The sequence below is a fragment of the Mastacembelus armatus genome, chromosome 17 (assembly GCF_900324485.2).
Source record: "Mastacembelus armatus chromosome 17, fMasArm1.2, whole genome shotgun sequence".
Classification (NCBI taxonomy): domain Eukaryota; kingdom Metazoa; phylum Chordata; class Actinopteri; order Synbranchiformes; family Mastacembelidae; genus Mastacembelus; species Mastacembelus armatus.
This window is the reverse complement of record NC_046649.1, coordinates 23363890-23380388: the sequence shown is the minus strand read 5'-3', so window position 1 is coordinate 23380388 and position 16499 is coordinate 23363890. Positions and strand designations below refer to the sequence as shown.

Genomic DNA, 16499 nt, shown 5'->3' with positions numbered 1-16499 from the left:
AAGTAAACGGACGTAAACGGACATTTTTGCAATGCTTTGTTCATCACTTACCTTTAGATGTTGCATGTTTTAGTTTGAAAGGAAAATACCAACACTTCCGGTGTGCGCTGGATTTAAAAGACTCAGTTTCAGGCGAGTTCCCCTAAAATCCCCACAACACTATCAGGGTCCTAGTGGTTTCGGTTTCACTTGTGTTCCAGCATCTTACATTTAACTGAATTTTCTTATTTACTGTCAGAAACAGTGACTCAGTTTTCAAATGAAAACAAGTTTAAACACAGTTCAGCGTTAATTTGTCTGCTGGTGACATCTAGTGGCCAATTCACTCAGATTCAACAAATACCTGGCTCCAAACTTCCCCTCAGACACTCCTGGGCACAGAAACTATTGGTATCAAAATTTATTTTAGGTTTATATACAAAATCTTACTAAATATTAATAAACAAAATATATGAAAAGACAAATACAGGAAATGATTTATGACTGTGCAGCTGCTGGACCGAGTCTGTGCAAGTCCTAAAATAATGATTTTAGGGTATAAAGTTCTTAGACTTGACTTTTGTCTTTTTAGATGAAAGTTTTATGGATCCTGGTTATTCTGGTTCCGGCCCAGGCGCCTTCTGCAGCAGTGAGACTAAGCGAAGGGCCCGGCGGCGTGCTCGGGGATGTTTGTGGCGTGCATATCACGCGTCATGTTGGATTTCTCTTTGAGCTTGGCCTGCAGCAGCGTGTGCTCGACGACTCCGATCCTCACGTCCATCTGAACGATCTCCTGCTTCAGCTTCGTCAAACTCTGCTTGATCTTCACCACCGGAGCTGAGGAGACGGACACAGACCGGTGGGCGGGGGGTTGGTTTCAGAACATCCACGTGTAAAAACTGGATAATATTAAAAGGAAAACAGAGATGACCCAGACTCACCTCCATCGGACATGCTGCTGCCTTTCTCCTCCATCTCCTGCTTCACTTTCTCCAGCTCCTCACTGATCTGAAACAGGCCACAGCAAAGTTATCAGAATCAGAATCAGAATCAGAATCAGAATGAGCTTTATTGCCAAGTGAGTGTGCACACACACACACACAAGGAATTTGTTTTGGTACAGGGGGGGGGGGGGGGGTACTCCAGTGCAAACAGACATAAATACAAATGCTACAAAGGGTCAAACAGTAAACATAAATGCTACAGAAATGCTACAAAAAACTAAAAGACTAAGAGAAAAATGCACAGATAACCTGAGAAACAGGATGAAAGGGGAACTAATTGGTGTGCAAAGAGCAAGAAGGTGCAAGTGTCATAGTGCAGGTGGTGGAAGGGAATGGTGGAGAGCTACGAGTTTAAGAGTTGGATGGCCTGAGGGAAGAAGCTTCCTTTGTGCCGGGCTGTCTTGATGTTTGGAGCTCTGAAGCGCCGGCCAGACGGTAAGAGCTGGAAGAGGTGGTGACTCGGGTGGGTGGCATCCAGAGTGATTTTCCGAGCTCTTTTTCTCACTCTGGAGGTGAACAGGACTTGGAGGGTGGGTAGGGTAACACCGATGATCTTCTCAGCGGTCCGGACTGTCCTCTGAAGTCTTCGGATGTCTGATTTAGAGGCAGAACTAAACCAGACAGTGATGGAGGAGCACAGGACCGACTCGATGACCGCTGAGTAGAACTGGGTCAGCAGCGTCTGTGGAAGGTTGAACTTCTTCAGCTGGCGCAGGAAGTACAACCTCTGCTGGGCCTTCTTCGTGATGGAGTCGATGTGGAAGTTCCACTTCAGGTCCTGAGAGATGGTGGTGCCCAGGAACCTGAATGACTCCACTAGTGCCACAGTGCTGTTCATAATGGTGAGAGGGGGGTGGGTGGGGGCATTTCTCCTGAAGTCCACAACCATCTCCACTGTTTTGAGCGTGTTTAGCTCCAAGTTGTTGTGACTGCACCAGCGAGCCAGCTGCTCCACCTCCTGTCTGTATGCAGACTCTTCACCGTCCTGGATGAGACCAATGACAGTGGTGTCATCTGCAAACTTCAGGAGTTTCACAGAGGAGTCACAGGAGGTGCAGTCGTTTGTGTAGAGGGAGAAGAGCAGTGGGGAGAGAACACACCCCTGGGGGGCGCCGGTGCTGGTGATGCGGGAGCCAGAAGTAAATTTCCCCATCCTCACTAGCTGTTGCCTATCCGTCAGGAAGCTTGTAATCCACTGACAGGTGGAGTCAGGAACAGAGAGCTGGGAGAGTTTATTCTGGAGGAGTGATGGGATGATGGTGTTGAATGCTGAGCTGAAGTCCACAAACAGAATCCTTACATAAGTCCCTGGTTTGTCCAGATGTTGCAGGATGTAGTGCAGCCCCATATTGACTGCATCATCCACGGACCGATTGGATCGGTAGGCAAACTGCAGGGGGTCCAGGAAGGGTCCAGTGACGTTCTTCAGATGGGCCAACACCAGTCTTTCAAAGGACTTCATGACCACGGATGTCAGAGCCACTGGTCTGTAGTCGTTGAGTCCTGTGATTTTTGGCTTCTTGGGGATGGGAATGATGGTGGAGCGTTTGAAGCATGCAGGGACTTCACACAGCTCCAGTGATCTGTTGAAGATCAGAGAGAAGATGGGAGCCAGCTGGTCAGCACAGGTTCTGAGGCATGATGGTGAAACCCCATCTGGTCCTGGTGCTTTCCTTCTCTTCTGCTTCCTGAAGAGCCGACACACATCGTCCACACTGGTCTGAAGTATCAGAGCGGGGGAGAGGGGGTTGATGGATGGAGGTGTTAATGGTTGCTCTGGAGGACAATCAGAGCGGGTGGGGGGTGATTCAAATCTGCAATAAAACTCATTCAGATCGTTCACCAGCGTTTGATTGCCTATTGAGGAGGAGGATGGAGTCCTATAGTTGGTTATTGTCCTCAGGCCTCTCCACACTGAAGCAGAGTCGTTAGCTGTAAACTGGTTTTCCAGCTTTTTGGAGTAGCTCCTCTTAGCTGCTCTGATCTCCTTATTCAGTGTGTTCCTGGCCTGATTATACAAGACCCGATCACCACTTCTGTAGGCATCTCCTTTGGCTTTACGAAGCTGTCTGAGTTTTCCAGAGAACCATGGTTTGTCGTTGTTGTATGTTAAGAAGGTCCGGGTGGGAATGCACATGTCCTCACAGAAACTGATGTAAGATGTAACAGAGTCCGTGAGTTCATCCAGGTTTGTGGCAGCAGCTTGAAAAACACTCCAGTCAGTGCATTCAAAGCAGGCCTGTAGCTCCTGCTCTGTTTCCCTGGTCCATCTCTTGACAGTTCTCACTACAGGCTTAGCAGATTTAAGCTTTTGCCTGTATGTTGGTATGAGGTGGACCAGACAGTGGTCAGAGAGTCCTAAAGCTGCTCTGGGGACGGCGTGATATGCATCCTTTATTGTGGTGTAGCAGTGGTCCAGAGTATTCCCCTCTCTGGTGGGGCACTTGATGTGCTGCCTGAATTTTGGCAGTTCGTGGCTCAAGTGTGCTTTATTAAAGTCTCCGAGGATGATAAAAACAGAGTCCGGGTGTTGCTGCTCCGTGTTTGCGATCTCCTCAGCCAGCTGATGCAGCGCGTCGCACACGCGCGCTTGCGGGGGAATGTAAACACTGACCAGAACGCACGAGGAAAACTCCCGCGGTGAGTAGAAGGGTTTACAGTTAATGAAAAGTGCTTCCAGGTCAGGACAGCAGATCTTCTTCAACACTGTTGCATCTGTACACCACCTCTCTTATGGCTCCTGCTTCATGTCCAGCGACTGTACAAGGGGTTTAATTCAGCCCCCTATACACCGTTGAGAACAACTGCTAGATGTTAACCTGACGATGCGTTCACTGACCTCTGCTAGGACCCTGGTTCTCTCAGTCACCCCTCCGCTGGCCTGCTGGTAGCGCTCCTTAGCCTGGTGGAACAGAGAAGTGAATCACCTGCTTCAATACAAAAGAAAAGTGTATTTGCTTGTGTCCAAACCTTTTACCGAAGGTGAGGAAGACGACAGCTACACCACATGTTTGGATTAGATTAGATTACTGTGAAGAACTTAGCCAAACGTGCAGGAGAAAGTCGGAGAATCACTGGCTGGTTCCTGCAGGGCTCAGAGTTCAATTTCAGACCTCATAAGGCCTTTTTAATAGTGCAAGAAACAATTTCATATCTGTCTTACAGTCATACTTGGCAAACTATGATGGAAGCCCAGCAGGGGAGAGACATCCTTGAATTATTTATCGTATCACATCAGTCAGTAGTTCCCAGCAGTAAATAACTCATGACGTAAACCTCAGCATCAGATAGATTCAATAATGAGAAATGATTCGTTCATTTGGGGTTTTCTTATGAGCTGATCTTCACAGGTCAGATGGTGAAACTACAGTTTCATATTGTTTCCCAACAGCCTGCAGCCACATACAAACACTGATATAAATGACATACAACTGCCTGTGACTGGACACAAATGTGAAGATTAATGTTCTCAGGGTGAGTTCAGTGGTTCTAAAAACTTTAAGATCTGCAGGAACCCTGGAGTCCAAGAAATGAGAAGAAATACTTAAGTGTCATAAGAAAAGGCTGAACACAGTCAGCTCTGTGTTGGAATACTGTGATGGGGCGTTTCTCAGGCCCTTTGACATGTGGACAGGTCTGATCTGCAGGTGTTTACCTCACTAAGTTTGGCCTGAGCGCTGCGGTAATCCTGGATTAGATGTTCCAGCTGGTTGTTGATGTACTTCTCTCTGCTGCCCACCTTCTCCTGAGTCTTCCCAATGTCCTCCTGTAGTTTGTCCAGGTAGCTCTGCAGACACAGGAGAGGACATGTCATCTCTGAGAGCTTATTTGTTGAAACTGCAGATATTTTTCTGTAGGTGTTAGCTGATGAATGGGAGACAACAGATTGCTGAGCGTATGAGAAAACAGCCACTCAGCAATAAACAAACAGGAGCTCAGATCTTATCACGCAGAAAATGAAGTTAAATGGAACAATCTAATTGTGGGGCTAATCCACACGAGGCTGACGGTGTTGGTGCTTCCAACTCTTCACACTCACCGTTTCTCCTTGTTCATTTATTTTCATTTTCTTATCTGTCAGATCAGTTTAAAAACAAACTTCTGACCATAATTTGCATGATAGGTTTTCAGTCTCATTTAAAGGATCTGTACAATGACACTGTTACACTTAACGCTGTGTTGATGGTCACTCTCTAGATGTAGGACTGCAGCATGTTTCATATCAGTGTCGTATGTTCTAATGGTGTCAGGCAGCACAGGGATGATGTAGTCAAGGTTTCTCAACATGCACTTTTGTAAGTTACTGACTTCAACAGCAGGTGGAGCTAAACACACAAAGACCGACAAGGAGACAAACCATCCAGGTCAGTAAAAGCACCTTTGCCTCTTTGAGTGAAGACTTGATCCCATCTCTGTGTTGATGCATCTGGTCCACGTGGACCCTCCAGTCCTGCACACACAGAGACCAGAGAGTCCAGTCAAAAACCACTGAAACACTGAACGTACTGGAAATGACATCTCACTTTGTGGTAAATGTTCACCTTCAAATCCTCAGGCACAGATTGATTTATCTCCATCTAATTCACTTTTTGTTTTATTGCAGGTTTTGGTCAGTTACATCTTCCTACAGTTTGATTTGGGCTGTATAATGTGTTTTAGGACATGTTGATGCACAAGGACTCAAACAGCCTATAACAAAGCAAATGTCATTAGGTTTATTTGTAACACACTAACAGACTCTAGAGTCTGGTGTCTAAGGTTTTATTTCCTGTTTGGTCAATACTCTGGACTGAATTTTGATGGATAGTTATCACCATAATAACATGTTACAGAGGTCAGACTGCTGCTTTCAGGGGCTCTTAAACAGGAATCTGCAGCTGTCAACTCATCTACTGATGTGAAAAATACAGAGTGAGGCAGTGGAGGAATGAAGTAGATTTAGTCCAACAATGTACCTGAACATCTGAAGTACTTGAGTATTTCCATTTCATACCTTTATGGGAAGTGGTGTTCAGGTGAGTGTGTACCTTGTTGTCAGTCCTGATGGTGACTTTGAGCTGTGGCAGGACTCGCTCCACCTCCAGATTCCACTCTGTTGCATCGACTGTCGACTCCAGAATCTCATCAGGTTTCGAGGACCTTTCTGCTTCCTGTCAGAACAACCAAAAAAGGAACTGGGTCAAAATCACACGTCAGCTCGGCTGAACATGAGGCTGTGCAGTTAGAGGAGTTGTAGGAAGGGTTTTGGCTCATCGGGTCATTTGAGAGAATTTAAATCACATTTCCAGGTGAACTCACAGTGTGGGTGGTTCGTAACTTCAGAGTCTCCAGATCCATCACGTTCTCCTCATCATCAGGCTCCTCCTGAGTTTCCACACAAACAGAAATATTAAAATAGCTGCTAAAGACTTTCCACACCCAACTGGGTGATCACGCATGTCGCTGTTTTTCTTTGGTCGTGATTTAGTATTCATATCTTTTCAGTTATCTGTTGTGTTAATCTTATGTGTTTGGATTAGTCTTATTGTGGATTTATATCTGGTTAATAGTTTGTTAGTCTTGTTTGTTTTGTTGTAATCAGGATGATGTGTCTCAGAGGGTTAATCCTCTAATTAAATCTGAAACAGCAAATCAAACAGGTTAAATGAAAAGTATTAAACATTGAGTTTTACAAAGAAAAAAAAAAAAGACATACAATCATCTCCTCCTCTACTTTGCTGAGAGTGAGCTCTGCATCGTCCTCAGTCACAGACTCTTCTTCTGTGGTTTCTGTTGGGTAGTTTGGTCTGGTGGAAAGAAAAATAAAAAAGACATGACGTCAAACCCCATCAACACTAACAGCTTGTCCTTGATAAAGTGCAAACAGCCCCAGTTCAGTATGTTCTACAAATGTGACCCGAGAAGAAACTCAGCTGGTGATGAAAAGCACAGACACAATAAATAAATAAAATAAATAAATAGATGCCTGGTCAGGAGTGAGGGAGGAGAAACATCTGGTACCTTCTGAAGGAGAAGCTCCTCCTCTTCAGAGCCTCCTCTGCCAGTCGGTCCAGAACCAAACAGACGTACTCGCCTGAGCCCGATTTCAGTTTAGAGGGCGGGAAGTCCACCTTAACACCCTAACGGACACAATGTGGAGCTGAATCAGTCTCCTGTACTCTCACATCACAAAACAGCAGCAGAGCTGACTGATCAAACACACACTCAGGTACTCCGTCAGTTTGTGGTCTCATTTTATTCAACAATGATCATGGAAAGTTTCAACTTTGTTCCTTCATACTAGGACATTTTAAAAATCTTTTTCTACAGTTTTAGATTTTTTTTTTTATTATTTGAACTCAAATGACTGACCATTATTCACAAAAATAGCAATGATCAAAAACATCCTGTTTTATTTCAGGAAAGTTGCTGCACTGTTTGTTGAATATTTGGCTTCTTTTGATGGTTCTATTGAAAATCATATCTATATTTCTGTTTAAGTCAGATAAAAGGTATTGCTTTGTGATCGGGACTGAAACTCACAGTATCATAAGGGGACTAGCATTAAAAACTTCAAAATAATACTGAACTGTATGGGGCTGGGTTTATGTTTTTTTCTGTTTATGTTATCTGTGGTTTAAATAACAGGTTGTAAAATAAGACTTTTATAGTCTGCATAAAACCAGTGAGAGGAAAAATGATAACAGTATATCCACCGGCAATAAAGTCTGTGTGTGCTGGCTGATTTGATAGAAAACAGCCTTTAAAAAAATATATAAAAATAAATAAATAAAACCAACATATGAAAAAAATTTACTGTATTAAAAACCTTTTATCACCTTTATGTAAAACAGGACGTTAGCTTTTATTGCAGGTGCTGCAGACATATTGATGAAATGATGTGTGTTTTACCATTGACTGAGCTGAGCATCACTTACAAAAGCCCTGAGCTCTGCCAGGATGTTGGAGACGGTGGCGTTGGGTTCGTCGTACTCCTGAGGCTCGGTGAACGGCCTCCCAGCCAAGTTGATGAGCCACGCCGCGATGACGGTGAACATGTAGAACTGCTCGCCAGGGTTGGACGCCAGATATGGACTCGACACAAAATAATGTCTGATGGGAGAAAACACAGTGGAGATCCTGAGGAGAGTTTCAACAGAGTGCAGGGTCTGTCCTCATCAATCTGGGACATCTTCATAGGTTTTCTCTTTTCATGTGTTTCTCTCATGAGGCATTTTGCAACTTTAACACGGCTCAATACATAAAGTTCATTATTATTTATGTCCCTATTGCTGCTGTGCAAGACGCCATTTACAAGCTTGTTCTATAAAATGATCCTGAAATAAGAGTTTCACTGAGTATGTTATAGTAAAATAGGTTTTTATAATAAGCCGCATGATTAATCAATTCATCTAAACAACTAAAATAACAAAAAAAAAGGTCACATTTAAAAATGAATTGTTTTGTCCAAACATCAGAGTCTGAATATGGAATAAAAACAAAAACAGGAAAACTAGCACATTCTCACAAATCAGAAACTGGAACCAGACAAAATAATTACCTCTGTGTGTGTGTGTGTGTGTTAAAGAGTCTGAGACTCAGACCAAAACCCTCAGTTTTTATTTATTTCAATCTAAGACTCACACATGCTATGTTAAGTCTTTTTCAGATGGGTAGCAAACACAAACTCCTGACAAAAACAACTGCTGCTGTTAGTTTCTGTTGAAATAACAGCAAATTAACCAGAAACTGGTTTATCTTAGAACACTGAAGAGATTTGGGAGCCCAGTTTTAGTTTCATTTCTCACCTGGACAGGTTCTTCATGTTGTGTTTAGCCAGAACCTCCTCTTCATAGTTCAGCACCTTCAGCTTCTCCAGTAAACACTCCATCACCACGAACACCTGGTGAGCTGCTCCGGGGCCGCGCTCATCTTCGTCCCCGCGTCGACCGTCCTCTGCCATCAGGAGCAGGAGGCCAGCTGCTGGTCAAGTCCACTAAAGTTCTTCGAAAACAAAAACCAAGAGACGAAATCGGGTCTTGAGTCCTTCAGCTAGTTAGCCCGAGCTGGCTGTTAGCTAGCTAGCTGTTTGTTTGGCTTCCTCGCCGTTGTCAGGCAACCGAGAGCTAATGCTAGCTGGACAGGCGGCTAACGACAATTAGCCGCGAACGCCACCATGTTCAAACTTCTATTTTAACTCGTAACTCAGTCTGCGGGCCTTCCACAGGCCAACAAGTCAGAAAGTGTCATGGCTGTAAAAACTACAGCAGCTAAATGCTGAAAATAGACGAGATGAATGCCGCTGTTAGCTAAACACTCTACATCCGCATTACGTCTTTCCGTTGGGACCTTCAGTATAAAAGTCCCCGTTTAAATATTGCTGCTTTCCGTTTTAAAACTGTCAAATTAAAACGACACGCAAATTTCCTTAGAATAAAGAAATGTAATTTCAGCAAATCTCTCATTCATCAACCTTAATCATCCCCCTTACTAAAACTATTCTTACGAAAAAAATATATGAAAAAAGATTCAAAATTAAAAGAATCCAGTCCAGTAAATACAGAGGTGAGCGATTCCAGTCCGTGAAGGGCACCGCTCTGCTTGATTTCCAACTGCCCCTGCCCTAGACAATGAATCAGAAGCTGGAAGATACTAATTCTCTTCACTCTTACCCCATTCGACCCTCATCTCAGATGGTTATTTTCTCAGCTTCAGGACACCTGACCCAGGTAATCAGCAGTGGGTGGTGAATTCCCCACCAGCACTTTAATATAGATTTTTTTTTTTTTAAAGACATTAGGAAAAATGTTAGAGCTTAGATTTGGACAGCAGGGTGTCAATTGTTATGGAGCATTTTTAAATTGTAAATAATCTCTCTTAAAGCTCTGAATACTTCTATCCTCATAAAGCTGAAAGTGGCTGTTACAATGCAGATCCTGAGAAATATGGCTTGTACGTTTTCCCACTGTGTACAGATAACCAAGAGGCGATCATACTAAGATGTGTTTTTATTGTTAGGATAAAAGCTCACATTTTCCCATTCTCATCTTTTCCAAACATTGCATTCGACCTCAATACAATCTTGTGACCTTATCTAGTGAAGCGCAAATCACATATTTTCTACCTGTATAACACACACACACACACACACACACACACAGTGGATGGATGTGTGTATAAGTGAATAATTCATCTCCACCTCCCTGTGGTGCAGCAGCAGCAGTGTAGGCAGGGAGGGGGTGTTTGTTTCATCTGCATGCTGCTCCCTGCCTGTCTCTAAGCACGCAGGTGGAGCTCCCCAGTGGCTGTGTTTGATTGACGGGCCTGCTGACTGCCTGCTGCATTGCTGATGATGCTCTGCAAACCACATCACCTTCCCTAACTCAGCTGAACTGAGACATGCATTTATATAAACACAACATGAAGATGTGAGTGTGATGCCGAATATTAAGAAGGAAAAGTCAGACATTTTTGAAATATTGTGTTTACAGTTCAGAGGGAGATCCAGAACATGTTTAGCTTAGTACAAAGCCTGGAGGCAGGGGGCACTGTTAGCATAGCTCCACTAAAAGACTAACACTGGTGGATTATTTACATGTTGCATCAAGTGCAGAAACGCATATGCAAAAAAAGGAGACATTGGTTAAAGTTGGACCTGTTCACTGACCAAGAAAATGTAACATTTGGTTCATCAAAACCACAAAGTCCTAATCTCCAAAGTCGCAATTTAGAATTTTACTACATTTTATGATGTAACTAGATTAGCATCTAACTGTTTCTAGGCCAAATGTTTGAATGTTTTAACTTACATGTCTGAGGACAGACACAGACATTTTAGCATAAACACCTTCTTCAAGCTGACCCAACATATTTAACCTCAGGTCTGTCTCCAACAAGACCAGTACAGGTAGTGACTGTCACAGTGATTAGTGAAGAACAATTAAAGACACTACTGAAGTCGGAGGATACCATCTCACATGAGGGTGGAGCGCGGGAGGATAAAGTGAAATGGTATCTTCCAGCTTCTGATTGGTTGACACACCTGATCCAGGTAATCAGCAGTGGTAGGGTGGGGATAGTTGGAAAAGAAGCAGGAACATGTGTAGAGCACTACTGATCTAGACATGGATCAAACCAAATCGGTTAAAAACAAATAAATAATAATAAAAAAACGATGGAACAGGAAACAAAATCATAAAATGCAGACACTTTATATATCTAATCATACATTTACACTTATACACATGCTGCATAAAAATGAAAAAGTCCAACATATAAACTGTGACCAGCAGGCTGCAGGTTATGCATCATGTTCTTCATTCGTGCAGTTTGGGATTATTTTATCACTAAACTCATTTTGACTGAGGTGTTAACAGCACATCATCCATGTCGATCCTCCAGCTGGTATTTAATGTTATTTCAGTGATTACTGAGACATGGTCCTATAAGCAGAGATAATTCTCAAGTACTTTCACATTACAGTGAGTCATGTGCTTCGTTATTATTATAAAACTATCATAACTGTAAACGCTGTATGTCAACATGAGCTGCAGCAGCCGTCAATGAACCTCAGACTGAACAAGTATTTAGGAAACTTGGCTTGGTGTCTGCTCGGCTCTGGTTCCAGGCTCGGTGCAGCCAGGCAGCGTGTCAATCTGTGGCCTGGCCTATTTTCTTGGCTCGCCAGCGTTCGATGAGGAGGTAATTGGGAGGAGACGCAGAAGTGAATCCATGGCATGACCTGAGCAAGGAGGTAACGAGCAGTGGATGCTGGGAGGCATCGCCTGAGGGGCAGCAGAAAACTTATCAGCCTACTGGGTGTCATTCAGAAAGGCTATTTATGCCTTTTTGCAGAAAATAACTGTTATCTGAGAGTCATTATTTCACAGGCTGTTTCTGAAAAGGGCTGATAGGTGATGTTTTTACTGCCCCGCAGCATTAAATTACCATGTGAGGGTTGATGTGGTTGTCAGAGTAATGAGGATTTTTTATATCATACCTGACATACAAAAACTCGTTTGTATTTTTTATATTAACATAAAATTAAATCACTGTGTAACTTGGAAGGTGTGCTTCATATTTCTGAACCCACTGAGAGCTGTCACCATCTCTGCAGCACTAGGGAGATTTTTAGCCTCTTTTAGCTCCAACATTTGCTTTGTTTTGTTTCCAGCCCCAACTTGCAGCTGTTTGCAGATGAGCTGGTGGAGATCAGGCTTCATCTCTTGATATCTGAACCTGCAGCTCCTCTCAGCTGTACAGAGCTTTCTAGTGGGTTTCAGCTCATAGTTCTGTCCTTCTCCCTTCATGTACTATGTCGCTGTACATGCACGACCAAACCTGCGGCTCTGAGCTTCAAATACTGATTTGAGCAGATTGACACTATTTACTTTTGAAAACTCTCATACCGATGGCAAAGATGGACTTTAGCTTCCATATGAGTCAAAAAGTACTCGACACTGAGTCAGTATTTGAAGCCCTGTGAATAGTGGAGCATTTAGCAGCTAAAGAGCCAGAGATTTCTCTCAGGAGGTGGTGGAGACCAAACCCAGAGCTCAAACTGAGGGAACACTGGGCTGAGGTTCAGCAGGTGGACACAGACACTGGTCCACATGGATCAGCAGGTTGGTCTGGAGCTGCTGGAGGTGGAGATACAATAAACATGTGTTTGCTAACAAGCTCACCAGCTTAAAAATGATGATGTGCCGATGTCAAAAATCAGTGACTGCAGGTTTAAAGTGGCAGGTTTTCACATTAATTGTTGCTGTTGCGTGAGCACAGATGTGCGAGCGGCTCATCGGTATTCCACTTCCTCTGCCGGCATGTCGGCGCTTATTTCCCTAACAGAAGCTCTTTCAAACACTGGATTTGTCATTTTGGAAAGAAAACAGTCTCTTTTTCACAGCGTGATGAGTCATTATGTTCCCTGAAAAACAGAGTGACAGGCGAAGCGATTAGAGCCCACACACATACACACACACACACACACACACACACACACACACACACAAACATTCATATTAGCATGGTAACAAGAGCAGCTCAGTGTGTGTGTTTAAACACATTTGAAACCTTTTTTAATGTCATTTACTTGATGTAATTTATAAATACATGAGCATCTTAACCCATTCTCATATATCCTACAATAATAAGGCTTTAACCTCAACGTAACGATACTGAAAAATATTTGCAATGGTTGAATTCACATTGTATGATTTTGGAAAAAAAATCTAAATACATGTTATTTTTTTGTCCACCACTAATATAATAATAATATAATGTTTCCTCCTGACATGAGTTCTGTTTAACTTGACAAAACAGGCTTTTCCCTCTTAGATTTTTTTAGCTCCAGTTCAATAAATTTACTGTAAATTACCAAATAATAATTAAAAATCCCTGAAATAGCCAATAAACAACAAATAACACAGGACACGTTACTGCTAAAATGGCAACAGCACAGATTTAGCTGTGTATGATTTAATTATACTGTATAAAAACCCAGTGTGGAGCGTTTGTCAACAGTATCCCATAGATCTTTGCAAGCTAAACTCTATGGTTTGACATGTAATCAACAAGAAAACGTGAAAGACCAAACTCAATGAGCTATTAATATAAAAACATAAACAAGGTCCATCACTCCTTTACTTTATATCTCAGATATTCCAGATGTTGGACGTTTTGACTAATTATAGGGATAAAGTTCAGATAAAGGAGATAAAAACAACTACTGGGATTCTGAAGAGACAAAACTCTCCTGTAATCATGATAAATTATTCATGATATCTCAAATATGGAGAACAAATTAGACTCGTCCACCTGCTGCTTCTGTGCTGAGGCCAAACCAGAACCCGCGAGTAAACAAACAGGGCAGGGAAATGTTGTTGCTTTAAATGGTTCGTCTGCTCGTTTGTTCCTTCCTCCTGTTGGGAAAGCTGCCGTTGAAGCTGAAACAAAGTCATTCAAATGCTCAGATCAGCGTGTGGCGGGTAACGAACTTCAAAATGTGACGTTCCTTCAGACAGAAGCTTGTCTATAAAACTTATTTGACGTGATCCTTAAGTCTCTGTGCCGGATGTGGACAGCCCCTCACAGATTGAGCAAACATGGTTTGTGGTCAGTTTCTGTGGTCGTTTTCTGTCCCTTTGTAGTTTTGCATGTGTTTAACCATCTGTGGCCACATTTACAGCTGTTTGTAGTCATGTTGCACTTATTTTCACTTGTTTTGTGTCTGTTGTAGTTTTCCAGCCAAACAGTCCCTTCACATTTCTCCGGTTTAGGGGCCCTCTGACCTGCTGGTCTCTGTAGGCCTGCTCAGTAGTCCCTCTGTGCCTGCAGCACAGCAGAAACGGTGTCTGTGTGGAGACAGAAATGAGTTGAACTGCTGCAGACTCCAGGTCTCAGTAGCCGCTGCTAACATAGCACACCCCATTCTGCCAGCTGCACTGTGGGTAATGTAGGAACCAGGAGAAGAAGAGGAATAAAAGGACAATATTTGTGGTTCTGCTGCGTCAGTTTTGCTCATCTGTCCATCATCGGTCCCACAGCGCAAACCAATGGTGTCAAATCTGTCCAGTCCACTGCTGTTGCAAATTAGTCAAATATAACTGTGTTCATTCTTCCAGAGAGGACGCAGACATGATTTCAGTCCTTTGTGCTTCATTTGTCAGCTGACAGGTTCTTCTTCTGTGGTGTTGTAGCTGTCGCAGCAGGCCTCTACAAGGAACAGTCAGTTTTAATGAAGACTTTTCCTGGATTGTAGCAGGAGGCTTTCCAGGTGAAATAAAACCCAAGAGCTCTGAATCCAGTGCAGGTCTCCAGCCTCACTCCTGCTGTGCAACACAAACGTAAAAGTGCTAATGCAAGTTATGCTGCTGAAAGAACAGAAATCGGTCTCGGAGAGACTCCTCAGAAAACATCTGCGGATTATTAAGTGTTTCTGGAACAGAAGAAACAGTGTTGACTCTGTGAGGAGAAAATGTTTTAATGGAGCCATGGATCAGCAGACGGTGTTTCTTTCCCTTCTCGGAGCCTGAACCACCCGAGGCCGTTTCTCTTCAACAGATTGCTTGAAGAGCTCAATTGTGCTCAGCTAATGCATAACAAACAGATGGAGCTGCATGCAATCACTCCAGAGCGGCGTCTCTATCTCCCTCTCTCTGCCTCTCACTCATGAGCACTGAAATAAATCAAAATTATGGTTTTTGGCTTCGGTGCTGCTGTGCCGGAGAAGAAACACTGCAGAGCAGCACTGTTATCATGTGGCTCCGAATCACAGCTCGGCCTCAATGAGAGGAAATTAATTCACATCATTTTGCTTCACTCCTCCGAAGCTTTGACAGGTGCAGTTGCCGTGACAACCTCATAACGGTGAAGCACAGGTGCCCGCCGGCAATGACCGGTATTTATGACGGGAGGTGCAGACGACGGCGGTATCATCTTTCTAAGTTTGTCAAGGTTATAAAAAGCAGCGGCGGCGAAATGAGACGGAGCAGCTGACAAGCTGCAGAGGCAGAAAGCAGATTAGAGTCTGCAGCTCATTCAGAGCCACATCCGACTTCAGGCGTACAGCAGAATTTACCTGATGATTCGGATCTCACAGGGAATCAAACCTGTGTCGTCTCACAGAGGAAACCTGCTGCTGTCTGTGTGCACACTGAGGTCCCACGATTTGTGCCAGAGAGAAATTTGACTCGTGCAGTACAACAGGAACAAGGAGCATGAAGGCAAAAGTGTTTCATGCCAGAATTGGCTGCATGAACAATCTTATTAAAGAGCAGGTGGGAAAGTCTGCCTGGTCCTGCTGCCTCAGGGTCTTTCTGCAGGTCTCTTACAACTGAAATATGGAAATGATGCATGAAGCCTGTTGGCTGCATCCACCATCCATCTGCATCCATGTTTCCTCCTGTCCTTTAGGAAGTGGCACATTAAAGGTGACTAGCCCTGTTGTTGTTGCACCATATTAGACTTCCTGCCTAAACACCCTGGGGCATACACACTGTTACTGGATTTATTTGTGGTTTGGTAAACTTGAATCCCTGTCTTTAACAGAGCTGAGTCTGCTGCCCAGAATGATGTTTGTATGTGAGCAGCTCGGACAGAACTGCCCATGTTTTTGTTTTTTTTTAAAATCAGGTTACCTTTCAAAATAAAGCTCGGATCCCACAGCAGACACGTCTCCTTTGTTGCACTCTGCAGATAATTTGATTGTATGTCTGCTTCTTCTATCACTCTTCATCTTCACAGGGTTTCTGTTGCAGGCAAGTGGTTTCATTGGACTCTTTGAGGATAAAGGGCCCCGGTGTTTGTCTTAGGTCCAATAAATTCACACTTGACAAACGGCTGCTATGACCTGCGGCCACACAGAGACGAGTCGAACTGAAAATTCCCTCCAGGGCGAAGCGGAATGATTGGCAATTCATTTAGAGGCCGACGGCGGCAGGGAGGGGAATCTGTGGGACTCTGCTGACTCAGCTGAGCGATGGTGTTTTGCTCGAGACAACATCAAGTTAGTGATTTAATTTGAGCTGCAGACAGATG

At 43.6% G+C, this 16499-nt stretch overlaps 2 protein-coding genes across 11 annotated transcripts in view; one reads left to right on the top strand and one right to left on the bottom strand.

The window, feature by feature from the left end:
- Nucleotides 1-16499, top strand: part of LOC113134345 (zinc finger protein 62 homolog) — a 757491-nt gene that overhangs the window by 545148 nt on the left and 195844 nt on the right. The gene's annotated exons all lie outside the window — the stretch shown is intronic.
- Nucleotides 386-9298, bottom strand: ift57 (intraflagellar transport 57 homolog (Chlamydomonas)). Its single transcript, XM_026313759.1, has 11 exons — nucleotides 8771-9298; nucleotides 7901-8075; nucleotides 6984-7102; nucleotides 6679-6769; nucleotides 6282-6347; nucleotides 6011-6133; nucleotides 5362-5433; nucleotides 4639-4770; nucleotides 3823-3885; nucleotides 921-987; nucleotides 386-816 (listed from the first exon to the last, which is right to left on the bottom strand). The coding sequence occupies exons 1-11, from the start codon at nucleotides 8923-8925 to the stop codon at nucleotides 635-637; spliced, it is 1245 nt and encodes a 414-aa protein (XP_026169544.1). The 5' UTR covers nucleotides 8926-9298; the 3' UTR covers nucleotides 386-634.